Source organism: Vanessa tameamea, chromosome 4 (assembly GCF_037043105.1).
Source record: "Vanessa tameamea isolate UH-Manoa-2023 chromosome 4, ilVanTame1 primary haplotype, whole genome shotgun sequence".
Classification (NCBI taxonomy): Eukaryota; Metazoa; Arthropoda; class Insecta; order Lepidoptera; family Nymphalidae; genus Vanessa; species Vanessa tameamea.
The window spans coordinates 4,821,370-4,848,986 of NC_087312.1; the positions used below are offsets into that span (position 1 = coordinate 4,821,370).

Sequence of the window (27,617 nt, forward strand, 5' to 3'; positions counted from 1 at the left end):
TGTCTTATTGTGTTCCAATGGCCGAGCAATGCGTAAGCCATGATAGTACATAACATCTGTTTACTTCTCACTCACTCAGCTATTAAGGAATGATTCATTGAAGTTTAAAGAATATAAGTATGTACACAATATTATGACTCATGTTCTTAAATTTAATTTAAAAAATGCGATCATTCTTCGTCTCGTTATATGATTGGAAACCTCTATTACACAAACATATTTTTGATTATTTAAGAAACGACCAAATTTTAAAAACAACAACGACGAAAGTTGTATCAATATTAACAAAAAGTTATTACGATTTACAACCACACAGTAATTCAGTTTGAGACAGATTTTTTTATAAGGTTTCGACATCATAACTAGTCTTGGTACTTACGTAATAACGCCACTGCGGAAAAAAAAAAATTGGGCTTAGAATTTCGCCGCACGATTTTGATGAAACAGAGTATATGGTTGAAATTTGATCCCTGGTTACAAGAATCTTTGTTGTGGTTTCTTTTGATCATTTTGCTAGAAAGCTCAGATTCATACACTTGATAGCGCAAAATTGTCACAAAAATGACTCTGTTAACTATGACTCAATATGGTCTTGTCGGTCTTACCCCTAGTTTGTTTTTTAAGAAACCCAAGGCGCGAAGGTGCTTCTCATCCCGTAGCGCCGAAGGATACTTAGTCTTGAAATTATTGATAAACAACCTAATTTTAAGGTTAGAATTACAATATTTATTTATGCCAATATCTCAGGAACGGAACATTTAGGTTAGAGGTCAGACCGAGGAGATCAAATAGAGTTAGAGTCGGGCTTTTTAAAACAATTTAAAAAAAAGGAGATTCTAAAGTACATAAATTGAACGGAAGATGAATTGGCCGAGTGTCATTCAGGCCGCCGTTTAGTACAGTGGCTAGGCGTTTCATTGGATGGCTAATGAAGGTAGTTGGGTGCGACATGTATAATACAAAAGGATGCACCTTTCACAACGATAGCTACTTAAGAAAATAACTCTTCAAAATATATATATCAAGATTTTTTTTAAGTATCTTTATGTGATGTACTATAAAGATGTTACTATGGGTTTGATTAATCAGCTGAAATATAATTTGCTATTATTATTAATTCAAAATTGTAAAGACACAACGAATTCTTAAAACGCCTTTAATTTTGAAAACACACTTCATGTAAAAGGTGTGTTTGTGCTAAGTAGAGCAGATAAGGCGCTATGACCAATATTTAACTATTTCCAGGTGGCGTCTCAGACACGTGTTATAGTTTTTCAGGAGAAAAAAGCTTGAACGGTCAAAAAAGACTTACAACAAAAATAATTCTATCTCTTAATAGCAGAACAAATAATTGCCATCATATAGACGATTTTTTAATTAGAGCTATCAACAGCTATCACCTTTGTTTCCAATTTTACTCTTTGGTCTACTTTTCAATTTTCATTTCATTTCCCGCCTTCAAAACTGTCAAATTGTATCACGGGCATGCGTACAGAAAGTCAGAAATGAGTTTTTTTATTAACGGTCAGGGCTGCCATTCTTACGTTTTTTTTCAGATTTTGCACTAACTTCAAATAAACGGTTTAACAACTTACGGAAATATTTTGTTCTTAACCATTATATCTTATTATTATTAATCCAAAACTTTTAAATTTTATTTTTTTTATGCTAACCAAAAAAATAAGTTTACATGTCAGATAGGCTTGTCCAGTCCTAATTTGTTCCGAAAAAATGGAGGACATACGTTTTCATAGGACAAAACTCGTCGTAAACAGTGATTTACCGTATTTCTGTCATAATTCAATACGGATGGCACAATCTTTACAACAATCATTAATCATTAGTGAAGATCCGCGATGTAAAACTCGCAGTGATTGTTTGGTGATATTCGACTTAATGACCCCTCACTAGCGCCTCTTGCGGCTGATTCAAGCGCGATAGCCTCCATTAATTTAAGACGCATTAATTATCACTTTTAAACACAGTTACGAAACACCTTTTATCGCTCCGGATATGCAGAAAAATCTTTGATACCGATAATCGTTTTAAACTTCACAAATAATATAAATCTATGGTAAAAAAGTTTGACATTACGTTGCCAGTAAGGAAGCAACACGTTTTAAATTCTGCAACGGTGGTATATTAAATCGAAATTATAATAACTAAATAATTTTGTTTTTAGGGTAATAATAATTTGAAGAATGTTATTTTTAATCATAGCGATACATTTTACATATGGCAATTTTTTAAAATGACATTAAGCCGGTGTGTCAATTTTTTCTAGTCTATGCTTGTGTAGTATGGTGGTCGATTTACCAATATTTTTCATAAATTGTTTGTTGAATTAGGCGGGAAGCAAGTTTTGTCATTTTATAAACAAAAATGAGTGTAGAAGAAGATGTTATGAAAATACAAAAGAAATTGACTAAGATGACATCAGAAGATGGCACGGTAGGTGTGGTAATAGTATATAATAGAACGACAATAATTTTAGTCGGTACTGAAATGCAACATAAATAAAAGCGACACCGCGTGAGCACGATACCTGATTTAGATGAACTGTAAAAGAAAAACAAAAAGATAAAATTGGAAACACAGAAAGCTGTATATCAGAATTAGTAAATAAATATGTGATTTATCTATATATATAATAATCTTGTTAGGTTTGTTTTATGAATTACTAATGCATATTTTTTTATATTTGTAGGGTCAAGAAGAGGCACTGGAACTTTTAAAGGCTCTACAAACAATGGCCATTAACTTAGATGTCCTTACCAAAACCAGGATAGGGATGACAGTGAATGCTTTACGCAAGTCCAGTAAGGATGAAGAAGTAATATCATTGTGCAAAACATTAATTAAAAACTGGAAAAAGTTTTTGTCAACACCAGCTACACCATCTAAGGACTCAGGTGGCTCATCAAAGTCTAAGAAAGACTCAAGCAAAGATAAAGAGAAAAGGGATGAAAAAGAGAAAGACAAAAAATTACCAGCATCATTTCCACCACAGTCAAATACCACCGATGCAGTCAGACTAAAATGTAGAGAATTGTTGATGCAAGCATTAAAAATTGATGGTGAAAACCCTAATGCATGTGCATCTCCTGAGGAACTTTCTGAAGAGTTGGAAGAATGCATTTATGCCGAGTTCAAAAACACAGACATGAGGTATAAAAACCGGGTCCGGTCTCGAGTAGCAAACCTTAAGGATCCTAAAAACCCTACATTGCGAACTAATTTCTTGAATGGAGTCATTGCTGCTTCTCGTCTTGCCAAAATGACACCAGAAGAGATGGCGAGTGATGAAATGAAAAAACTTCGGGAGAAATTCATTAAAGAAGCCATTGATGATGCTCAACTCGCAACCGTACAGGGTACTAAAACAGAAATGCTCAAATGTGGTAAATGCAAGAAGAAGAATTGTACTTACAATCAACTACAAACTAGAAGTTCAGATGAACCTATGACTACTTTTGTTTTATGCAATGAATGTGGCAATCGCTGGAAGTTTTGTTAAGACTGCTTTTAATATATTTAGAGAAATAGTGTATCTTTTATTGTATGATACACTGGTGTATCAAATAAATATTCTTAACTTTTACTATGAATTGTTTTCCCATTTCATTGCATTGACCTTTTTGCTATAATTGAAAATGGAATTGTGTGAAGTAGATAAGGAACTTAGTTTTAAAATTAATTAATAAATTAACCTGCTTTAAGTGATTGGCAATTTTTTTTACACTCTAAAGGTGGGTTCAGAAATGATTTAAACTACAAGACTTTTATCACATTGCTATATATTTCTCTACATTCTTTTACTCACAAAAGGAATGTGCTCTTAAGAGCGTATTAAAATGATATTCTATATTTATATTGGATTGACAGTGCCTAGCTTCTTACTTTTTAAATTCAATCAAAAAGTCTGCAAAAATATGTTTTTCAAATATCCTACTCACTATTAAAAATAAATACATAGACAACAAAGAGTGACTGTTTCTGCTGATAGTATTTTAAATTTTATACTGAAATCAAGTAATGTTAAAAAGTTATTGTCTGCATAAAGTTAAAAATTTTGGATCAAAATCACATTCTCAATAATGCAATATATATAAAATTATAATAACTGATATAAAAACGTATTTTATACAATGTTAATGGGTAAACTAAATACCTTTTATCAAAAACAGACATTCATTCGACTTAAAAGAATTGCAACTGAAATTTTGTTTTCATTGCTGACCCTAAAGTAAAGAAGTATTAATTTCGTGATTATAGTTTTAAGTATATAGTAATTGAGTTTTTTAATTTCGAATATAATAATAAAAGTAACATATTTTTTAAGCAATGTAATTTCCATAAATATTTTAATACAGTTTCTTAGGTACCTTCAGTAAAATTCTTTTTATCATTAAATAATAGTCCATATTTCAGCATTATATATTGAAATAGGTAATGGATGGACTTGTAACACTATTAAAAAACAAATGACATTTCTGAATTAAACACACATTAGCTGTATCTAAACAAAGTTATTGATGCTATAAATGGGTAATTTCACTTAATGAAATACTTTATTTTTATCACATTTCTTGAGTAAAATTGATCTTTTTGTAATCATCTTCGATTTATTATTGATCAGTTCTATCCAATGCTCCAAAAATATAACAATTGATTTAAAATTACATTTTTTCATTGATCCCTAATTAAATCCTTTATTGATTTAATGATTATAGGTACAATAGAAAGTAGTTTTGCATTTTGTTAAAGTTTTTTACCTGTTACTGGCCAGATATAATTAATGCAACTTGTTATGTACCCAAAAATGATCCGAAAAATTCGCCAAGTGTTCTACTCTAATATGGCAAGCTATACTTTGGTGAATATCGACAGTTTCACTTTTTGGCTCCTTTTTATGGAACTATTTTTATTTCCGTAATAATTTTGCTTACTGTAATAACTTATATCTACACTTAAATTATAAACTATATAACTGTATAAACTATTCAACAAACAGTTCGCCTGTTTTAATTTTTACAAATATTTTGTTTTCATTGCACATACTATTTTGATTAAGCATATCTAATTTGAGATCACAAGTTGATTGATTTTCTTCATTTTCTTCTAATTTTGTAACAGTAAAAGTAACATTTTCATTAGCCACGAAACACTCAGGGGTTAGGGTCTTTTGATAATTAAAATGAGTTTTTAAATGCTCTCGGAGGAAATGCGATTGCACCACTACTAAATCACAAAATGAACATTTATGATTGCCTGAATTGAGGACATCAGTTTCATCATGCCTTCTGTAATGATTACTAAGGGCATCTTGACGTTGATTCGTATATGGACATAAAAGGCACATGTGTAGTTTCCGGTCCTTTGTGGGAGAAAGTTCAGAATTAGAAGCGTCCTTTCCTGTATGATTCATAGAACGACGACGTTGTAATAATCGAAGGGTTTGTTGATCACTAATTGAAAATTGTTGAAAATCAGTTCGAGGAGGCCTTTTGGGCATAGTTTTAATAGCTAATTTAATGTTGTCACCACTCTCATCTTTTTTATTTTCAGTATTTTCGACTTCAGATTCTACGTATCCATTTACATCTTTCTTTCGTTCTGCTTGGGCTTCGTCATTCATTTGATGTTTTCTCATATGTTGGACATAATTAGCATAATATTTTACAGAATAGTCACATAATTCACATTTGTATCTTTGTTTTGAACCATGCAACGATAAATGAATTTTGTATTGTTCACGTTTTTCAAATGCCGAAGGGCATTTGTGACATTTATAACGTTTTTCCTTCTGTCGTCCATTTTTAAGATAAGTTGGATAAATGAATTCTGGATTACCATGCATTAAATATCCAAACTGAGGATCAGCCTGAAGCACCGGTGGGAAGTGATCGTTTGGCTTTACAAGCTTATCTTTGTCTGTTAAAACTCTCTTCTGTGCTTCTGTTTTTCTTTGGAATAAGTCGGTTCCTGATAGAGGTATATTTTTATAATCTAAATCATCACCCGATTCATAATCACAAGTAGCAGATTTATTTTCATTTTCATGTAATATTTCGTGCTTAGCTAGGTTTCCAATGTTTTTAACCGCGTAACTACATTTTTTACATTTATGTTCGCCTTCTCCTCCATGTAGTCCCATATGATAACTTAATGCAGAAGTTTTAAAAAACTTTGCAGGGCACTCTTTGCAAAAGTACTGTTTTGGCACGTGTTTTGTATCTGAAGATTTTTTGGTTATAGTTTCATGAAATTCATAATTTTTTCCAGGATTAGCTACCACCCATGTCACGTCTGATGTAAGTGGACAATGAAAAAGTTGCAATCTGGGTTCTTTATAAAGACTATGAATTTTATGAACGAATTTAAGCATTTTTGTTTTTGTGTTATATTCATCGGTGTGTACAAAGTTATGGGTATTTAATTCATTTTCTTGAGGTACCGAAAATTCACAAGCCTTACACTTATTTGAAAACGTTAAATCATGGAATTTATCGTGGACTTTTAATTCACTGTCTGCAAAGAATCTTGCTGGACATTTCTGACAGAAGTATAATGTTTTCGTTTCTTTACCCTCGTTCTGATTTTCCTCTTCTTTAACAAATTCATCTTCCATGTTATTTTTTTCTCTGTCTATCACTTTACGCAACTTAGCTATTTGCTCTTCATCCGGTAAATCTGATTCAACAGGACAATAAATTCGGCCGTATATTTCTCCATGAGTTTTGGAGTGCTCCGATAATCTCCCTTTATTATCGCACGTGAATTTACATTCCAAACATTTATATATTGTTATATCACTATTTTCAAACACAATACAATGTATTTTTTCATGATTAGGAATTTTACATTTTTGTGAATTCACGTACGAACAGTAACGACATTTATACATTTTGTGAAACTCATTTTTAGCCGACACCCACACGAAAGGAATCTCATCAAGGTTCATTGAAAACTCAGAATGTACATCAAGCTGATTAGAATTAGAGGAAAATGATTCCAATTCAGCTTCAATTTCACCTTTTTTCGTAATAATCCCATGAACACGCATGTGTTGATGAAGCAAGTGCCTTTTTGAAACACTATAATTACATTCTTGACATTTATATGGAGTATCAGCCGGTAATCGATGGAATTGCTCGTGATACATAAACTGAGACTTACTATTAGTTTCATATGGGCATTCAGTACATCTATGTCTTTTCGTAGATGAAGTGTTTGGTAAAGCGTGGGGTCCTTGCTCCGGTAAGGGTGATTTGCATCCCATTGCTTTTGATATATAATCTTCTGGATCAGTGATTCCGTGTAAAACAAGATGCTGAATTAATTCGTGTTCGTCTTTCACAAAGAAAGGACAAAAGTAACACTTAAATATCGACTGCGGCGAAGGTTGATGCTGTTGTAAATGCGCCATAAGCGTATTCTTATCACTTGTTTTAAATGGGCATTTAGTGCAAGTGTCAGTACTGATGTCGTTTGCTGACATTGCATTTATGTCCGGTTTTGGTTTTACTGTAGTGATGACTTTGATTACTCCATCATGCTTTAATCGGCAATGTCTCTGAAAATGGAAAAGACAAATAGTTACAAGAGTTTCATATTTATAATTAGGTAGAGATAAAAAGTTGGCATGAAAATTACAGAGCGCAAATCGATATGTATGTATGTTTCAATATATCAAATATACAATACAATGGCAATCGTATATTGAATTTTTACGTATAAAGAACATTCAGAACGAAGTTACTTATACATAGTTATAAATTGTAATTATATAATAATATAATTTATTCTATGCTGCTATGTTTACTACACATTTAGTAAATTGTAATTTTTATATATTATTTCTTCAAATGTTTATGCTAACCTGTATAACATGCTTCCAATTAGACAATTGGTTGCAGTGTCCGCATCTATACGCCAAATCGGCTGGATCAGGCATGTTCTCGGGTTTTTTATTAATGACAGGTTTTGTTTCTTCCAAACACTCATCAGGCTTGGAGTGCTCACGAACATGTTCTAATAGAGCTTCTCTTGATGAATCTCTGAAATATATAAACATAAAAGTATATAAAAATATATAAAAATAATGTATAAATTTCCTCAAAGTATTGATTTTAAAAGTGAATGATTTATATTTATTATAATTTAAAAAAAACATCTATCTAATATATTCTCCGACATACAGATGAGAGCTCGAATAATCCTTCTTGCGTAACAAACACTCAAACATATTGTATTTCTGATTTATTTAATGAATATTAAGATAAACGTATAGAGATAGAGAAATATTAAAAACTATATGTGTAGACTTAAAATAAAAATTATACTAACTTGTAATTGCATTTTTTGCATTTCCATAGGGTTTTTTTAGGTTTCTTAGCATCGAGATTTCTGTTATCTAATTCATATTTGTGATCACTGTTCAGAGTTTGTAAATTAAGAGGTTGCATTTCAAATGGTGTATTCATTCCATCAGTTACATCACTAAAGGCGTCATCGTCTAACGCAGTGTCCACAGATGTATTTTGATCAATGTAATGAAATTCATTTTCACCGTTTTCGTTTAATATAGGCATTGCTAAAAATTTATTATATTTACTGTAATTGCGCCTTCCAGTCTCGTCTGTCATAAGTACTTTCGCTTCTACATGATCAGGATCTCGAGCCGATTTCAATTTAATATGCTTTGTGATATCCCATCTCCAATTTGATTTATATTTACACAGAGAGCATTCAAACGGTTTCTTGTTTAAATGCCCAACTATATGAACATGAAATCTTGAAGCAGTTGATGCCCAGAAAAGACAGTGTGGACATTTAAAAACTTTTTTCCCAACTGCTTGACTAGGCGATAGATTCATAGTTTCATTATCATCAACAATATCAGGATCAAAACTTCTACTTTGTTCTGGCATCGTGGAATCATCATTAATACTTATGTCTAATGGTACATCAAATTTATTTGAGTCGTGGCCTATATTATTCCAAACAAAAACGACGTTTTCCATTGGATGTGGCTCTAATTCCTTTTCTTGATTTCCCGTCACAGCTTCACTGCTATCTTGATTATTTACTTCTGATGCATGTTCAAATTTGCTATCTTTCTTTCCGCATGTTTGCATGTGTATGTATAAATCGGCACTTGATTTGCATCGATGTCTACAGTTTTGGCACCTTGTCGAGCCTAAGCTTGGATGTAATGCGTTGGTTAACATACGATTTGATTGAGATGTACAGTTTTTTTCATGGACAGAATGTTCTGACAAACATTTACTTTCAAAACCACAATTTTTACATATAAGTGAACCTTCTTCTCCAGTTTCTGTTAATAACCTTTCTTTTAATCGATCAAAAAATGATTCATTCTTTTTGCGGTTAGAAGTATCTTTACTGACTACATTATTTACTGGAGTTAAAGTAATATCTATAGGTATATTATCAGTTTTCTGACTATCTGACTGAGATGTAGTTTCCTTAAATTTTTTAGCTGGCGGTTCTCCAGGCAGTGCTTTATTTTGATTTGGCGTTGATGCATTTAATGGAATAAGTTGTGGGATCGGTCTTGGTATTTTTTTACATTGTTTTTGATTTTTCGCTTCATCCGATGTAAGTTCATTTTCCGCTTCTTTTGTACTGTGCAAATTTTCACTTTTTCCAACGTCCGAAGATGAAGCCTCGTTAGAGTCGCTATTACAACTCACGATGTCTTTGTCCATGTACTGTAGACCCATTTCCTGAAAAGAGAACAAAAATATTTTAAAAAGATTTGTTTATTACAAGTTTGCTTAGTTTTAAAAGTGCAAACAACCTAACGTTTTTCTTTGTTGTATTCTATGCAATACAGTGGATATTTAAAATTATTAAATTAATATCATTGTAATTTTACTTTTATCAAGCTTAATGAAGACTAAATTACCATCTCGTGTAGAATGTGTATGTATTGTTTATCCCTAAAAAGTGAACTAACAGAGTCGAGTTTTTTAACCTAATTAACAAATGTGTGAAGTTCGCAAGATAATAAACAATTACATAATATTTTGAACATATATCTTTTTTCAATCTAAGATCCATTTCTAAAGTTGAATTAAAGCTTTATTTATTTAAAAACGTCAGAAATTCTTTACAATTTAATTTTGCAACAACCGTTGTCATGGGCACTATTATTTAAAAAAAATAACGAAATTCTATTATATTACTATAGTCTGATATTTTAAAATAGGACAGGTCAAGAAAAATTTAAACAGACAATGGTTTACCTCATTAGTACCTACATTTTTTTAGTATCTAATACGTATACGAAATTGACAATATCTGTTATATTAAAATAATAACAGGCCTGTGACTAGACATTATTTTTTGATCATTTATAAAAAAAAAAAAACAGTTAAGAACATCTGAAAACGTACAATGTTATTCATGCATGAACAAAATAATAAACAACATGAAAAAAGTGGATGTTACGAATAAGATTCACAATAATAGAATCTTGTTGCCTCGATAATAGAATTATTGTAAACGGCTCAACGGTAGTCGCACTCGTGAAGTCGCAGGTTCGATCCTTACTTGGACTATTGTCTTCCCCACTCTGAGCGCATACCTCGTATTGATATTAGAAAACAAAAAATATTACTTAGTAATGAAAATGTTTGATAAAATTAATTGTGATTGCCTATTCCTTTGTATAAAAAAAGTTTATAAATAAAAAATAATTTTATGTTCCGAATGTGTCATTTTAAATTTTAAGTTATTTTAATATAGACAAAACATACACATAAACATTTATGAGATAAGACATTTTACCTATATTGATAATAATTAGCCGCTATTATATGTGGTGAGTTTATTTTTCTGCTTCAAAATCATTATTATTATTTTCTTATTACTTAATCGTATGTTTACAATACAACCGTTAAACATTATTTATATAATAGTATTATGTCTTTAAATTAGTATCGAAAAGAAATATTATGACGATGATTAATACGAGTGTTAATTGCGTTATACAATGGACTTTGTAGACAAATATTTTCATGCACGCAATGCAAACTTGAACAACATGCATAGATCTAAGCATGATGCAAGAGCGCGCGAGGGGCCGTGTGGAGTGCAGAGCAGTCACTCCGCAAAGCCGGAGTGATAAGAGGCATGACGTCACCGACCACTGCGGCCCCTAGGCGCGGCCTCTGCACTCAACGCGACACTCACCGATGCAGAGTGTGAGGACCGTGAATCTCCGCTCCCTTCCTCCTCTTTCAAGATGAGAGTGTTTCCGTCCGTCATATCGACATAAGTGGGCATGTCACTAGCGCCCACCCGGTTGCGACGGCGACTCGAACTTGATTGACCAGCAGGCGGTGTGTGATGATTCATTTCATGTACCGTCAAACTTTGTCTAATATCAGCGGTAAAGTTACACATAGAACAGTGGAAGCTCCCGTTGCCGCCATGGTTTTTCATATGACGATCTAAATTCCATTTGTAAGGCGTCCGGAAATCGCACATAGTACACTTAATCATTGGCATTGAGTGATATTTTACATGCTTCGTATATCTTGCTCTAATGTGCGTAACGTAGTTGCATTTACTGCAAGAAAAGAATTTACTTCTATCTGTTGACAATCCTGGCGGTACTGCGTCAGCATCAAATGAGCGCTCGAGTGACTCTTCGTTATCATCATCGATATCCATCTGCGAGTCATCACAATCCTCTACTTCTTCGAACATCTCTTCCATTCTTTCTAGAGGTTCCAAGTTTTCAGATGTAGATGGTAGAGTATCTAATTCTTTGTTTGAAGCTGAATTTTCATGTACCATTTTGATATGTCTTGTAAGTTTTTGATGATGTCGTGAAGCATATACACAATGTGGACAATCGTAAATCTTGAGTTTTTCAAAGTGCACGTCACGAGTATGCACGAGATAAGCGCGTGGATTCTGCGTATAAAACGTGCATTTGGTGCAGTTGTAGTTTCTTTTTATCTTGCACTGTGGTAATTCACAATCTTCCGCGGCATCTGAGGAAGCCTCCGAAGATGCGTCGCCGCACAGGCGGCCTTCGAGGGAGCGCACGAGAGTCGCGACCTCGCCGAGTTGCGCGCTGTGCGGCGAGGACATCTGTTGTAGCATACTCCACTGCAACAAAACAATGCTCGGTGTCGGTTAAACGTTCCGAGACAAGGGTCTGCGGCGGGAGGCGAGGCGCGGCGTGCGGCGAGGGGCGCGGTGTCGTGCACTGACGAGGCGAGAAGCGCGCAGCAGCGGTCGCGTAACCGCGTGTGCGAAGCGCGAGAACGTCGCCGGCAGAATGAGGCGGCCGGCTGGCAGGCGATGAGGCGACCCGCGACCGGCAAGCGCCGGTGGCGGCTGGCGGTCGGCCCGAGGGCGCGTGGGCGCGGGACGGGTGCGGAGGGTCCGCCGACCGTTGTGATGATCCTATGTTTTTCTCCTCCTCGACACCGAGCGCGGTTAGGGGAGTCGACGCAGCAGGCGACCTACACTGAGGCAGTCCTCATTCGTTACGTAATGTATAAAAGCAAGGTATCCGTAATGTTACAAATTACTAAGAACGTAAAAGAAAACATAAAATAACAATGTCTAGTCACAGCCGTGGCTTATAATCATAAATTTTGCATAAAAGATAAGCTATTTATACGTCTATATCATAATTTTTGATCAGATCAAAAATTATATCAGTCTACAGATTAATCTTGTTTGAATTACACATGTGTTATAGAAAACATTAATTTCTTCGGTTGTTGACCTTCTAATTGCAATATGATATCAATAACAATAAAATTACATCTGAAGTGACGTCGTGAATAGTAAATAATTGTATTCGGTATATATTTGTTATTTCCGTAGACAGCGTTGAAGTCTTTTCTGACAGTCAAAGGTGCAGAGGTAAATGTGGTGTACCTTGACAAAACAAGCGAAACATTACCAATTACTTTAATCAGTATAAATAATAACCGTTTCTCCTTTGTAAATGAATACTATAATAATAACTTATTATTATTATTAAGTGTTGATGGGATTTTAATCGCATATATATTAAGTATATATTATTCATGATAAACGCATATATGTTACCGACTATTAAATCAATACGTCTGAACCGAAACATGTGTTGTTTGTATGGCGATAATTTCTTTTCAATTTTACATCATTTTCATAATTAGCTAACTTTCCAAATTAATAAAGTTTAAAATTTAGTGATTATCACATTTAACGAAATATATATTGGTATGACGAATGCAATCAAAATCGTTTCAGTGTTGAGATAGCCATTACAAATTAATTACAAAACATTTTGTAAAAGTTTTAAGCGCCATCTAGCGAGCGCTATTTTAATTCATTACCCTTGTCCTTGTCCATTAGTAATAGCAACAGTAGTCGAACTAACAATACATAACCCAATGAAAGACTAACATAAAGATGCATGTATGGTTTTGTGAAGCTTGCGTATGACATTTGAAGGGCGCGGTAAAATACTCACTAAAAAGGATATGTTAAAGCAACAAGACCAAATTAATATCTTCACGTGACGAATAAACTACACGAGTTGCTTCTTAAAGTAAATATTAATCTCCATTCATCAACATTATTGTTACTTATTCATATTAATATTATTATTTATAATTAAATCAATAAATTGCAAGATTTCTTTCATGACATAAGTATACCTTTTTGTCTTTCGTCGTAATATATCTTCCTATCTATTATGCAGTATTTAACTTAAGAATATTTTATTTGTAAATAACATTGTCTCATGGTTTGATCATATATAATTAAATGTAAATGTTTATTAGTTGATTCGATTAAAATAACCTATTATTTTTAAATGTCTGTAAAGCTGCTATTGTTGCTAGTTATTTGTTTGTTATTTATACCGTTAATTGATACCTAATAGAGTAATATTACAAATTATTACCTATTTAATGACTTATTAACCAGTAACTGTAGATTAATACAAAAAATATATAGCGAAATTTTCAATCATTAATATTGTTCTACATAAATTCTTGCAATAACGACCACGGTTTTGTTACATGTAAATTAAGGCGAGTGAAATATTTGCTACTATAATTGTTTTCAATCTGTTTGTTTATAATATTAAGAAATAAGATTTGCATGTTTAAAGTTTGTGTGATTTAAGAAACCAAGTCAAAGCCAACAAGTAACAACTTCGTAGTGGCGGGGTGAACTACTTAAAAATCGAGTACGCGTCGTGTAAGCACTTATGCAGTTGAAGCAGCTGGCGGACGTCCTGGTGAGACCGGCACAGGCCGAGGCGGGTTGCGGGGCGAGGGACGGGTCCACACAGACAACTTGACGAGCCAGAGGCAGGAAACGCCGGAGAAGGCATCCCAGCCCGAGCACAATGAGCGACGGCGCGCCACAGGGGGAGCCCTCGCAATCGATATGGCGTCGCTAAGGTCCGTTGGCCGCTGCGAACGCTTTGGAGCGCTGCAGAGGCGGATGCCCCCGCCCCGCGCGCCCCGCTCCCCGCTCACTCACCACACCTGCTGTGTATTTATAGAGCCGTACAGCCGGCGCTGCCCGGGGATGCAGGGATGTCGTCTACCACGGGCTTCAACCTCTACCTATGTAGGTACTCTCACATACGTGTGTTTACAATGTTCGCACACCGCGCCACGATGCGGGTGACGCCCGTGTGTTATTATGACAATGAATGTAAAAATAGCAACCACTCACTTAAAAGCGCTATTTAATATTAAATACAAAGAGTTGTCTTGCAAGCCATCTAGCCGGAATATCTGACCGGCGAGTACAAAACATTATTCAAATTGGAAAAACACATGGTGCCGAAATGTGAACTGATAGCGTTTATCAAAACCACAAACACGAAAGCAACAGAAGAACCACTACTGGAAGTAGTATACACGAAACACCACAGCTATCGATGTTTAAAAAAGTTCTTCAAATTGTTTTTAAAAACATTACGCAATTATTTGATATTTAAATAAATATTGTCATATCATACAATATCAAAAACTTGTAAAAAACAAGATGTAATAATCTGTAACATTTCAATAATAACTTTAGAGTGGCGACGTTCGGTACTTCATAAAATAAAATCAAGTAGGTATTCCTTTTACTTTCGTATGTTTCAAGTTCGACCCCTATCGCGAGCATCGGGCATATCGAGTCGTTGGGACTTATGGAGGACAGCAAACTCTTGCTTTCATCCGATATTGTATGTTTAACAGAACAGGAACATTGCTTCATTAAAGCCACGGTCTATATTTATTGAACATGACGTCTATAAATTAATTATAATTTATTTAGTTATTACGTTTCCAAACTATAGTTTAATAGTTATTTTGGTAAAATTACAAAAATCATAACATTTATTTCTTTGGAAAAAGGCGTTTAATAAAATCCTACAGAATTTAACTGAGTTTATTTATTTGAAAATTATAGTTATACGTTCTTTTCGGAATACTACACGCAAATTCTAAATTGTACCTGTTGCATAGTAATCCATAAAATTATAAAGTAATTCGGCAAATTATTATTACATACTGCTTCAATTACGTTAAAAAGTATAGTTTAACTCTAAAACGTAGGGTCCATTGCAGGTAGAGCGGTGTATACAGCGTTCCATATTTATAAATGACTAGTTCTCGACCGCGACTTCGCCTGAGACTGAGAGGGGCGGGGGCAGGTGTTAGGTACCCTATATCTTTTTCTGTGCTCTTGACAACGAAAACATCAAATTACAGTACGATCGGTTGCATAGTTGAAACGTGAAAGCGTAACAAACAAACTCACCGTTGTATTTATAATATTAGTTAGAATAACGTGCTTGATCAAACATGACGTATCAATTTGAGCTATGATTACTTCTTCACATTACAATAGATAAATTTCGATGGCGTTAAATCATACATTAGCACAGGAGTTCAGTCGAGTCGATCCCGCGATCTCCAATATCATAGCGGTCGCATAAAGTCACGTCGACGTATATCAACGAACGGGTTCCCGCGTGAATAATATATTGTTATGTAACTTAAATTAGATTCGAAAAGGATGCTAGTTGGTTCAAGCGTTAAATACATTATTTTGTTTTTTGAAAACTATACGATACTTTAATTAGAGTTAAATAATTTTGATTTAATTTATTTAAAATACAAGTAAGTAACATAACTACAGCCAATTTGTACAATAACCAATATTAGAGATAAATACAATACATAAAGTAGTTTCTGGGCTTAGTGCGTAAATGAATACAAACAGACGAGAGGGGGAGCTTTATAATATAGATTTTCAAATGTACATCATATTCCCACAGAGGTCCGTCTTTTACTGTTTGCTACGGCTGGTGTAAGAGGGTCCAAATTATTCTTTAGCAAATTAAATAATTACATAGCGTTCTTAAGAATATTAAAGGTTCATCAATTTGATTGTTTGTATTGTAAGCTGTATAAGGCAAGCGACAGACTCGAAAAAATACTGGCAAACTTCCTAAACTATGTACGTTATACAGTGTGCGAGTTAATAAATTACTGGCCAGACTAAAATTTATTATAAAATTTAAAATATACCATTATGCGTAAAATTGATCGACTGAATAACTCACTAAAACAATACGATCAAATCATCAATTTTATTTCGCCTGATAGACCTGATTAGAACATGTTATACAAATACGTTTTAAATGAGATTTCGGATCATCGTATAATTGTAATGTATATTTCAAATTATTATTTAAAAAATACGTGGTCAATTTGCGAAAAAAAGAGTAACGTAAGCGTTACTGCTCTATCTTATGCGACGGTAAAAAATGGGTCGCAAAGTTTAAACGAGGTCGCACCAGAATCCATGATTAAGAGTGTTCGAGATGCCTAAAACTACAGCAACTCCAGAAATTCTTTCAGAATTATATAATATGTTCATAATTATTGAGTAATGAATTGAGTATATGGAAGCTATATGGTAGCAATCGCAAGAAGTTATTGTTAAGTATCCTACCATGACTTAATTTTACAATTATTCCACCGCCTTTCAGCAACAAAATAGATTATAGCTGTGTTTCTGTTTGAATGGCAACTGAGCGAATGAAATTACAATTTACAGGCACAAGGGACCCCTTAGATTCTTTTGTGTTGTAGCACATTGGGGATTTTTTTTTAATAATTACCCGAGTGTTAATCGCCTAAAAATATAAATTATTTTACATTCACAGTTAGTTAATATAACGTCGGTTTCGAAAACTTCTGCTATTCAGGTGAAATATAAAGTTTGAACGAATAAATACTTTATAAAAACTTTTATAAAAACGTGCCATTGAAATGTATTGAGGTATGTGGTTACCATTAAAAAAAATAAGGTAATGGAACTGATGTTAATTTAAAACTCTCAACATTATTTAGAAAATTATGAGTCAGACTAAGAGGAAACGATTCTGCAGATCTGTAGTATAACACGTGACGTTCCATTATATATCGAGTTGTGTCATTCGTCTCAAACGATGCTCTTATAGTTGTTAGCAGTCCGCTTAGTCGCTCCAAGCGTGACTAACCATAGCTGCAAACAAGCAATACTAGTGTGTCAAAGCGTTCGCTTCGTCGCGACCTCGACAGTCTCACCACTTCTTGTATCAAACCCGTTCCGAAGCACAACTAACGTGACAGACTTATCGAGACTGTGTAATAACCCGTGAAACAGAAGTTTTAACAGCGGCGACATTTAAAATTACGTTTACCGTTCATATACATTCCCAATCTAGATACATTACCAAAACATGGGGCGATGTTAGATACTTAATCATTAAGTACCCAACGTCACATTAAGTCTTCATGTATAAAGTGTTGTTCCTACTTTACAACAACGCTAACAAGATCAACGCCGTCATATTATTAACAGGTGGACAACCGTCGATGGAGGCACAACAGGAAATAGATTTAAAATTGTCTCCCGGCTAATAATATACGGAGTATTATAATGTAGGTATAATGGTAAGCGACATTGCGGATTTTGCGACGCAAATAATTTGCGCGCCAATTGACCTTTCGTCGGGCGGTGTCGTCGACGCGGTGCGGCGGCGGCGACGGCGGCGGGCGCGGTCGCAGTTCGCAGCTTCGCCAACACAATCTATATATAGCCGCACGACAACATATTCCGTACTTCGACCGAACAGCCGCTAGGGGCCGAGTACGTAGGCAGTTTCCTTTATCAACCGCCCGACAGCCTTCAGGCTGGAAAATACGAGAGCCTAACTAACACCACCGTCGTTGTGGAGATGAATTCGACGGGATGTCGACCCACTCCACCCTCCGGGGATCGATACTGTACAGATGGTAGCCACAAGAACATCTTACTCGAGGTGACATGTACCCTACCTACTTAGCGCTAACGAATGATCTTTTATGGCGGCTTACACATCTATACAGCAATAACACGATATAATGATGCATTTAAATCTATCTTAAACCAAATTTAGCATACTTAATTAAGATAATAAGATATTATAATAAATAGTTTTTATAGGAATAATACTTTAAAAAAATATGCCTATCTAAACATAAAAATATGAAGTTTCGTTCACGACGATATCACCGGTCCGACAGGTAATTACCATAACCTTGAAGGAGGTGGCAGCCAAGCGACGCGTTCTTAAAGGACAATGAAAGGAGTGCAGTTGTTGACGGCAATCATGGCAACAGCGTTCTCAAATGGAATTCGTACCGACGTCGGTGGCGTGCATCGTGCTCGTTTAAAGATGGCTACGATAAGGCGCAATGACGCTCTTCGGGCGCGGGCGTCGTGTCGGTGATGCGCGTGTGTGCGTGCCGCGGTGAGCCGGTGTGCTGACGCCTGACGCCGTCCCTGGCGCTCCCGTCCTCCGCCCCGCGTGCCCCTCTGCCGCCTGCACGTTCCGCAACATGTGCGAGCAACGTCGGCTGTGCCCCGAGTCACTCGAAACCGACATGCGCCACTCAACATTCAACCGATCGCAATTCATGTCCCTCCCGCGCCGAGGCACGCAGATAATGCGTCTTATCAAAGCACCAGATAGCAGAGGTGCTGCTCGCTCATTTAGGTGTCATGGACGCTTCGCTTTGACCGATCGACTCGTGCATGAGTGTAGTCACGCTGACTTGTTTGTTAGTTACTTCTGCGATTTACATTATGAGTCAATATCGACGACGCCACTAGAAAACAACATCCAACCGTAACACCACACAGATTGCCGTTCATTTGCATGTCTCGTTAAAACGCAATATACTCTCAATGCTAGTGATCTCTTTTAGATCCCTAAAAGTACCTATATCAGAGAAAACTTACAATTACATGTACATATATGTACCAACTACCACCTATGTGAAACAATGCGACGATCACAACTTTTTTTTATATGATTTCAATATTGTAAACAAAAAACTTCCTTTTATTATAATAAATTATCTATCTATAATAATAACACGAAATGCCGTTAATATCATAGTATTTCATATTTATGTACCTTTGTTGAAAGCTATTTGAAAATACATGAATACTGCACAGAAAGTAAGCAGTCTACGTATCGATTGCATAAAACTTCAGAAACCTAGGAAGAACGGAATTCTGTGGCGTAAGAAGCCGTTGAAGTAACGTGAACGCAGCAAATTATCAGGGTCGTCCGACAACGCCGTCGCCGTGGGTTTGTGGTACCGCCGCCGCTGCCTACGCAGCTACATATATATAGTATCTTTACGACACAGTCTATGTACAGCTATATAATACCTACTTACAGCCACTCATGTAAACAACTACAGTGCGTCGCTAGCGAACTCGGTACGTTGCCTTTTCGCGAATCTCATAACATCGGAAAAATACGCTCATGGACGAAGTAATGGACCGCCGCTCCATCGAAAGCCACGATAACATAATAGAAAATGTATTAAATTAATCTCTAATAGCATCTAATACAGTGGCTATATTACAACATTATTATCGATTACTAACAATAATTATTCCATGATTTTATAAAAATCAGATGAAATAATTTACGTTTATAATGATGTATTATCTAAGGTTATTTGTCGGTGGCATGTCATTTAGAAACGTCTGCTTGGTTGGAAACTAGTTTCGTTGTGCCCATGCGCAACCAGCCGGCCGCCAGCTGCTATCTTGTCAGGTGTTGTGTGGCCTCGTACTCTACGTAAGAAACGTGCCACCTCGAATCTAATGCACCATGTGCCAAATATCAACCGCAAACAAACAACTAAACCGAACATATCAGTATGATTAAGGGAGCTCAATTTTCCATGTTTTATGCTCAATAACTTTTAAATACATATCGTTCATATAAGTGTAAAGATAAAAGTTGATAAGTGTTATTGTTAGAGATAATAAATAACATCGCTAGTATGTCAAAAGAACGTTCGTGGTTAGGTCATATTTAGGTATTGCGACCGGCAGCGGCGCCTGCGCAGTGAGGTCACGGCGATGCGAGTGCGACGCCCGTTCGGAGCCAAGCGTCGACAACACATGGATATAGAGTCAGTCGAGAGCGACCACGCATATATTACATGCCGCCTACAAAGCATGCGCCATGCGGCCGTCTATCTGCACGCAGACTGTTGTATGTATAGTAAGTTGTTGAATATAGCACTGGCAACGCGTGCCGCTCTTCATTGTTGGCTGGGTGCGATGGCTGGCGCGAACACGAACGACCTCTTTTCGTTTCAGTGACGCGGATATTACAGGGGAGCGGTATTATTGAATTGGAAATGTCTGCTGACTATCCTTTTTTTTCGCCACTAATATTATCTATTAAATTATGAATTATAATCATTGTAATTCTGTATACTAAATTAGTCAAACATTGCTTTCACTCAGTATTTTAACTTTTTGAGCGCATTTAATTGCCATGTGAATCGAAATTGCAAAGAGAAAGGCGTACGTACGTACAAGTGATTAGTAACGCTGTTCTATGTGGCTTCACAGAATACCCTGAGCAAGGCTATCGTTGATAACGATATCTCAGTTAAATGACAGCACCATTGCTGTCAGTCGATTCAGCATCTCGATCGAAATTATGTGCAAAACTGCACGTACAGATATTTATAATTTACGACAAAGAAAATGTGATTTACCAAAATCCATCGCTATGGTATTGAATATTTACTAAAAAAAATTATAACATAATTATTGCCTCAATATCTTTAGGCATTTTTATCTATTTTGTACGTTATTTTTATTATTTCAATTATAGTTATAGACTTGACTATACTAAATGATGACCTTAGTTATCGTTCTATATTAGGTACTGTGAGAGTAATAAAAACAGGCAACTCTTAATAAAAAAATGTGTTAAATAATTATCTCTCGGAAGGGAGTTAGTGTAGGTTTACCGTATAAGAAATATGTTTTTGACAACATCTCTTTAAGCATCAAAACTATACTTGTAATAATTAATCTTTCAATTGAGTCTGTCTGCTATCTGCTGACCTAATTGCCGGTCAGAAGAGTGAAGCTAAATAAGAGGCGACCTCGCATCCTCGGCCTTGTAATTGTATGTGTAGAAACGAAGCAGGAAAGTAACCCCCTAGTCTACATCGTAAGACCTCCGGGAATGACGGGGGCCGCCCCGTCTCTTCGGCAGTTCAACGCCTACCCACGGTCCCCTACCTACGTATTACATTACGCATAGCCGAGTCATGTCCACATTCTTCGACTTGCCGGATATAACGTTACAGTGTTTGAGCTGTTACAAAGGACTTGAGTAATCTTTCCCGTGTAGCACGATAAAGATACAGATTATCACGAGCATATTGAGCGATATCTCTATGCAAACGATCGAAACACTCAAGCAATAAAGATTTAGTGAACTGTGTAGTATGCAAATAGTTATATTAGTAGACATCGTTTTAAATGTTCTATTCTGATATACATAAAATACAAGTTTTTTCAAGCAATGATTCCCATTACCCGGATATATTACTAATACGTCTATTTATTTTACGTGAACAAATGAAAATTCAAAGAAAATAGCCCATTCAAAATGTACAATACACAGACATACATCGTTTCAGATATAGGCAATATATACATATTTAGGGAAAACTTTATTAATTATACATAATAAAATAAAATCTATCAATGTTTCGAAAACATTGTAGTAGGTATGGGGAACGAAATGACCACTACCGATGAAGTAAAATATGTCTCATCTTCCAATATTTAGCGCACCTCTTCTAGCGAGATCATTTAAAATTATAATAAATATTACATAACTTAAGGCTACAACAAACTGGTCTGATTCGGCGCTATCTAGACTGGCAGTATTATTAACCATCGAATCGTAAAACTTTAAAAGCATGTTCGAAACACTCCTCTAAGTACGTGTACACTATTGTAATACTAAGAGCCTATATTAAAAAAATAAAATTTGAATATTAAAAAAAATACGTTTTTTGGTAAGAATGTTCAAGATACATTAATTTTATATATTTTTTTACAAAATTAAAACTTGACTACAATAAAAAGAAAAATTGATTCAATTATATTTATTAATTCTTTCAGTACACCACTAGATATGTAATTTAATTTTAATTAAAATAAATACTCTTACCAATAATTTTACCGCCAATCTGCAATGCTTTATATTACTGTTTCGATTTGAAGGATGAACGTCTTAAGATCACGTGGTAAGCGGTACTTAAACAATGTAATAATTGGGTTGCTCTTCTTACAGTGATAGTCTATCGGCAATGGAGACCACCAGCAGGCTAATTTGCTCGTCTGCCTTCATAAAATAAATGAAAAATCTCTAGTTTTAAAACTTTGCTAAACTAATAATATTGTAATATATATATATATTTTATTCGTTTAGTATATTTTCTCGCTGTACAGTATAATATGTAAATATAACTAATGAAATAACTAACTAAATAAAAAAAATTAAATATATAAAATATGGTATGTACTATGTCAAATGTTTTTGTAAATATTTTGGAAGTTCATTCATTCATTAGCAGCCTGTAAATTTCCCACTGCTGGGCTAAGGCCTCCTCCCCTTTGAGGAGAAGGTTTGGAGCATATTCCACCACGCTGCTCCAATGCGGGTTGGTGAAATAGAACACAGAATTTCGTTGAAATTAGACATATGCAGGTTTCCTCACGATGTTTTCCTTCACCGCCGAGCACGAGATAAATTATAAACACAAATTTAGCACATGAAATTCAGTGGTGCCTGCCTGGGTTTGAACCCGAAATCATCGGTTAAGATGCACGCGTTCTGACCACTGGGCTATCTCGGTTTCTATTTTGGAAGTATTCACAGATTATCATTCCTTTAAAGTAATTCCACGTAACCTTTGAAAGTAAGATAATCTCGATTGTATAAGGAAACGACTTACTCGGTATCATCAACATTACAATTTCATATAATATTGCTCTGGACTCCTTTAAGTTAACAAAATTGATACGATCGGAACTGTCATTCAAAATATTGAAAATTATAATTTAATGGAACAGTGAAAATAATATTCCTTAAAAGTTTTCTCCAGTTTTTGAAGATGGCTAAACTATGAAAGCTGAGAGTAATGCTGCGACTCTACAGAAAGAAATTTGGTAAATTTTGGTGATTTAATAAACTCAATATTTAATACATTATTTTAGTAAAAATTGTAGTTTCCAACTACTTAACGCATCAATTATAAGTTATTTGTAGGATACAATAAGGAAAATTGAGATACTGAAGTTAGTTAAATAGGGAAATAGTTCCACATAATTATTTGAATTCTGCAATTAATAAAGATTTATGTTTAGAACTCGATCATTACAAATTTAATTGAAATTAGATATTGATAATTTTCTATTTTAGTAACTGTGATACCAAGTAGATAGAGAAGGAAAAAACAGATATAGTTTTAAAAAAAAATCTGTGTTTTCGTCATTTAAAATAAAAAAAAATACTTTTCCATAAATCATAAATCTATAAATTATATTTACCTAAAAAATGTTTTCTTCATTCTTTGTTATAAATAATGTTAAAAAATCTAACATTAAATATTACGCTATATAAACCCAACTACATTCATCTTTATTTGGTTTTATAGTATTTATTATTTTATTTATATTCATGATTTTTATAAATCATCATCAACTAACCTCAAGACGGGAAAAACGTATGATGTGAATACGAATAAACCTAATTAAACAAATAAACAGTGAGTATTAAAAAAGTACTTAATAAAAAATATCGATTCTCAAAACAAATGATCAAAATGACATTAAAAATCTTTAAGCATTATATTAGTTATTGCGACGGAAACCTTTGAAAAATTTTATAAGGATAAAAAACAATCGAGTTCACCATCTCGTTAATTCATTCGTCCGCGTCGCTCATAATTAATCAGTATTAACCAACGTCAGACGTTAGGATCAGGCTAGTTAGAATAAGGACATTCAACGTTGTCCATATATACAGATATGGTGTGTGCAGGATTCTGTTGGTTGCTGCAAAACGAGCAAAAGTACAAGTCTGTCAGCTGCAATGCAGCTGCCGTTCGCCGCCCGAGGTGCGCCTAACAATCTCACCACGACACATGCGAATTATTCGACCATCTAATGCAGGTGCAGTTGGTATCTTATTCAATACGCGATTTGCCGCAACGTCGTTGACAAAGCATTAATGTAACTCTAAAAGCATAATGATTGATAGCTCTTAGCAATTTAAGAGATCTTCAACAATTTTCTCTATCCTAAAACAATGTTGAGAAACATAAGTGGTTCTTATATTCATGTCTATTCCTTGTACTTTTGTTTAAGGTAAAGCTTTATCGAGGCTTACTCCTTGTAGCACGCTACATTAAATTGGCAGAAATTACCCGTTGAAAGAACTAGCACGACACATAATATAAGTACCTAAATATTTTTTTTGTAATGAATAAATTTAGAACAAAGAATGAATTTAAACTTTGTTGTTTGTTTTTCTGTTTTAAACATTTTTAAAGCTGAAAAAATATTTGTACGTTTCTACTTAACGTAATGGTGTAGGAAAATATTTCTCCAAAATTGAATTCGCTAGGTGCTTCGCGTGAAAACAGCGGAGGCAGACGACAATTACGTAATCAACTCGGATATGTCCTTGATCGGGTTTCGGCAGTCTTCCGTTAGGAAAAAATATCGCCGAAATATTTTTCGTCTTTTATGTTATTTATATTATAATAGTTGTACTTCCTGTGTAAATTGAAAATATGACACACATAAATATTATGTGATATGCTAAGAAAGAGAGTCGAGTTTACGATAAATTACGTTTCATGCTTTAGACTTAATTTTTCAAATCTTTATAATAATATTAGAACCATATAAAAAATATAAGTAGGACTCATATTGTGAATGATATTAAACAAAAGATGCTGACTGAACTTATGGTAGACATGTCACTGTCAGAGTTGAGTGTATTTTAAATCATTCTTACTCCAGATTGATCATAATATCAGATTAAACGTGGTCATAACTTAGATAAGTACATTATTTTCTTTGTGTTAAAATCAAAGCGCCTGTACAAAGAATAAGACACACAGTCTATAAGGTGCGTCAGGGGCGTAACTCGGTATGGCATTGGCATTAGCACGATTGCTAGTCTGCGCACTGACATGAAACCTTACCTATATTCGAGACGTAGAAAGATGCGCTAATTAGGTGACTGAAATTAAACGATTACGCTGGACTTGTTATCGCGGTTGAATAGTTCAAAGCATAAAGGCCCTACGAAAGATTTCAACACATTTAACCTTATTAACACATTACACAAGAAATTATAGGACAGCTTCGCCGTAAAAGCTGCAGATTTGGCAAATCCTAGTTGTTAGTCCGGGGCGAACCACTCTTGCGGACCTAAGGGGAACGCTACCACCCTCTCACCCACCCCCATCTTTCACTCTCTTGGGCGACGGGATCTCAATCCTGCCTTGGTTTCGAAAAATAGTTTATACCGTGAGCCTGGCAAGCAGATATGTCCCTAATGCGGTCGTCTATTGGTGCGAGTTTAGGGTAAATTGGATATAACGAGGCCGAGAGCTGTTGAGCGATGCGTCGAGGGTACACTAAGTACAAACGTAATATCACGCCATTTTATGACGTGTTTTTATCTATGTAAGGGCGAGATTACCTTGCGCTATGCAATATTACTGTACACGCACAACGCGGTGCTGGTGAAGACAACACCGGACGGGCGTAGGATCCCTCGATAACTCTACACGCACCGTATTACAAAATATATTCTACTACTGTGTTCTGTCCTATGGAAGTAGCATTTAAGCGGTAGTAGGTTTTGTAGTCACGCGGAATTAACATTATCGTAGATGTTGTATACATGTAACAAACAATGATTGTAGTGTAAAAATACTCAACAGTTAACAAGCTTATATGGGTAAGTCACGTTTCCACTTACCAGTCGTCTAATCATTTGACATACGAACGAAGTTGCCATTTTTATGGTACGATACGATATCTAAGATGTTTCGTAACATTTGAATTTACAAATGACAAATTATTAACCGTCCAAAGCAACAAGTGACGGCTAAATTTTAAAAATGATCTCGTGGAGATACTTTTCGTTGTTATCTTAATGCAACAGAGAACGTATTTCGTCAACTGTTACATTAAGTATATAAACAAAAATGAGGTACGAGAGCGTTGATATCTCAAACCTATAGTAAATAGGAACGACGCAAGAGCAGAGCAAAGACAGAGAACAACCCGAGGTCGGACGCGCTGCGGCGCTCGCAGTCTGCTACAACCCTACGCCAATCACGATAAGGCGCACATCGCCTCGCACGCTCGCTGACCTCACCGCACCGCCGACAAATAATAAATATGTAACACTGATAAAGCCACAGAAGCGTTGACCGGTAAGTCGCTTAGAGATTCCTATTTTGCAAATATTTGTAAGGTTAAGATATCGTCGTTATCGAGGAAGAATGGTTAGTTCGAGCGGTCAACGGCTATTTCTGATCACCGGGCGACAGGATCGCAAGGTAAAAACCGTGCGGTCGGGCGCTTCTTACGACGCCCACCTATTCGGTTTTGGACGGGTGTATGAAGTAATGAGAAGGTCGCGTGTACATACCTGCGTGCGAGCGGAGTTGGCGAGACGCGCTGCTCGAACAACAGTCGTGTCGGGTGGCGCGCGGCTGACTGGCGAGGCGGGCGGCGGGCAGCAGCGAGCGTCGCCGCGGCAGCAGCAGCCGCCCGCGCCCCGCCCCGCCTGCTGCATTCCGTGCGTGCGCCCGCCGTCGTCGTCGGGAGAGCCGCCGCTCCCAGTCATCACCGACATCAGCACATCATCGCCATCACATACCAACATCGCGACAACACATTATATCTTGATGACAAACATAGCTCTACAATTTCAATATCATAAGTAATGTAAAAGTGCTCTGCTAATTCATACATAGTTACCACAAAATACCTTTACATCAAAGAACAACCAACGTGCGATAATCATTTGCAACCATTGATTGGTTTTAACAAGAATAAGCATATCAAACGGCGAGTGATATACTAATCAGTGGAGTTATCTGTCTTCGTGAAGACTGTGATGTAATTGATAACATACTAAACAAAACATTGAGTGC

The 27,617-nt window shown here is 35.5% G+C and overlaps 2 protein-coding genes across 3 annotated transcripts; one reads left to right on the forward strand and one right to left on the reverse strand.

Annotated features, from left to right (window-relative positions):
* Window positions 1-2,263: 2,263 nt before the first annotated feature.
* On the forward strand, window positions 2,264-3,723 carry LOC113394537 (transcription elongation factor S-II). Its single transcript, XM_026631885.2, has 2 exons — window positions 2,264-2,451; window positions 2,708-3,723. The coding sequence occupies exons 1-2, from the start codon at window positions 2,383-2,385 to the stop codon at window positions 3,515-3,517; spliced, it is 879 nt and encodes a 292-aa protein (XP_026487670.1). The 5' UTR covers window positions 2,264-2,382; the 3' UTR covers window positions 3,518-3,723.
* A 57-nt stretch (window positions 3,724-3,780) lies between these two features.
* Window positions 3,781-27,378, reverse strand: LOC113394536 (zinc finger protein 729-like). 2 transcript variants are annotated; one of them, XM_026631883.2, is made up of 5 exons: window positions 27,110-27,378; window positions 11,224-12,150; window positions 8,350-9,752; window positions 7,883-8,060; window positions 3,781-7,576 (listed from the first exon to the last, which is right to left on the reverse strand). In XM_026631883.2, exons 1-5 carry the CDS (start codon window positions 27,344-27,346, stop codon window positions 5,000-5,002), a joined length of 5,322 nt encoding a protein of 1,773 aa, XP_026487668.2. In that variant the 5' UTR covers window positions 27,347-27,378; the 3' UTR covers window positions 3,781-4,999. The 2 variants fall into 2 exon arrangements, with proteins under 2 accessions (XP_026487668.2, XP_026487669.2); XM_026631884.2 differs by lacking the exon at window positions 11,224-12,150.
* Window positions 27,379-27,617: the final 239 nt, after the last annotated feature.

Bases quoted from the DNA above. Each gene is read 5' to 3' on its own strand.
- LOC113394537 (XM_026631885.2), top strand. From the start codon at position 2,383: ATGAGTGTAGAAGAAGATGTTATGAAAATACAAAAGAAATTGACTAAG. The intron at 2,452-2,707 runs GTAGGTGTGGTA...TTATATTTGTAG, and splicing joins TGACATCAGAAGATGGCACG to GGTCAAGAAGAGGCACTGGA.
- LOC113394536 (XM_026631883.2), bottom strand. From the start codon at position 27,346: ATGTTGGTATGTGATGGCGATGATGTGCTGATGTCGGTGATGACTGGG. The intron at 9,753-11,223 runs GTGAGTGTCGCG...TTCTCTTTTCAG, and splicing joins GGTCCTCACACTCTGCATCG to GAAATGGGTCTACAGTACAT. The intron at 8,061-8,349 runs GTTAGTATAATT...TATATATTTCAG, and splicing joins TGCAAAAAATGCAATTACAA to AGATTCATCAAGAGAAGCTC.